Consider the following 1,250-nt stretch of genomic DNA (forward strand, 5'->3'; position numbering starts at 1 on the left):
ATAGCTAGTTCTGTGTTCAGAATGAGATGAGAAGATACTGAAATAGCTGGGTCTGTGTTCAGAATGAGATTAGAACATACTGATATAGCTTGGTCTGTGTTCAGAATGAGATTAGAACATACTGAAATAGCTGGGTCTGTGTTCAGAATGAGATGAGAACATACTGAAATAGCTGGGTCTGTGTTCAGAATGAGATTAGAACATACTGAAATAACTGGGTCTGTGTTCAGAATGAGATGAGAACATGCTGAAATAACTGGGTCTGTGTTCAGAATGAGATGAAAACATACTGAAATAACTGGGTGTGTTTTCAGAATGAGATGAGAACATACTGAAATAGCTGGGTCTGTGTTCAGAATGAGATGAGAACATACTGAAATAACTGGGTCTGTGTTCAGAATGAGATGAGAACATACTGAAATAACTGGGTCTGTTTTCAGAATGAGATGAGAACATACTGAAATAACTGGGTCTGTGTTCAGAATGAGATGAGAACATACTGAAATAACTGGGTCTGTGTTCAGAATGAGATGAGAACATACTGAAATAGCTGGGTCTGTTTTCAGAATGAGATGAGGACATACTGAAATAGCTGGGTCTGTGTTCAGAATGAGATGAGAACATACTGAAATAGCTGGGTCTGTTTTCAGAATGAGATGAGGACATACTGAAATAGCTGGGTCTGTTTTCAGAATGAGATTAGAACATACTGAAATAGCTGGGTCTGTGTTCAGAATGAGATGAGAACATACTGAAATAACTGGGTCTGTTTTCAGAATGAGATGAGAACATACTGAAATAGCTGGGTCTGTTTTCAGAATGAGATGAGAACATACTGAAATAGCTAGGTCTGTTTTCAGAATGAGATTAGAACATACTGAAATAGCTGGGTCTGTTTTCAGAATGAGATGAGAACATACTGAAATAGCTGGGTCTGTGTTCAGAATGAGATTAGAACATACTGAAATAGCTAGGTCTGTTTTCAGAATGAGATGAGAACATACTGAAATAGCTGGGTCTGTGTTCAGAATGAGATTAGAACATACTGAAATAGCTGGGTCTGTGTTCAGAATGAGATGAGAACATACTGAAATAGCTGGGTCTGTGTTCAGAATGAGATTAGAACATACTGAAATAGCTGGGTCTGTTTTCAGAATGAGATTAGAACATACTGAAATAGCTGGGTCTGTTTTCAGAATGAGATGAGGACATACTGAAATAGCTGGGTCTGTTTTCAGAATGAGATTAGA

At 37.9% G+C, this 1,250-nt stretch overlaps 1 protein-coding gene across 1 annotated transcript; it reads right to left on the minus strand.

Moving 5' to 3' along the window:
• Positions 1-422: 422 nt before the first annotated feature.
• Positions 423-968, minus strand: LOTGIDRAFT_140345 (hypothetical protein; the record flags this gene model as incomplete). Its single annotated transcript, XM_009050158.1, has 1 exon — positions 423-968. A coding segment is annotated over one exon (546 nt), but the record flags the coding sequence as incomplete, so codon positions are not given.
• Positions 969-1,250: the final 282 nt, after the last annotated feature.

Source organism: Lottia gigantea (genome assembly GCF_000327385.1).
Source record: "Lottia gigantea unplaced genomic scaffold LOTGIsca_146, whole genome shotgun sequence".
Lineage (NCBI taxonomy): Eukaryota > Metazoa > Mollusca > Gastropoda > Lottiidae > Lottia > Lottia gigantea.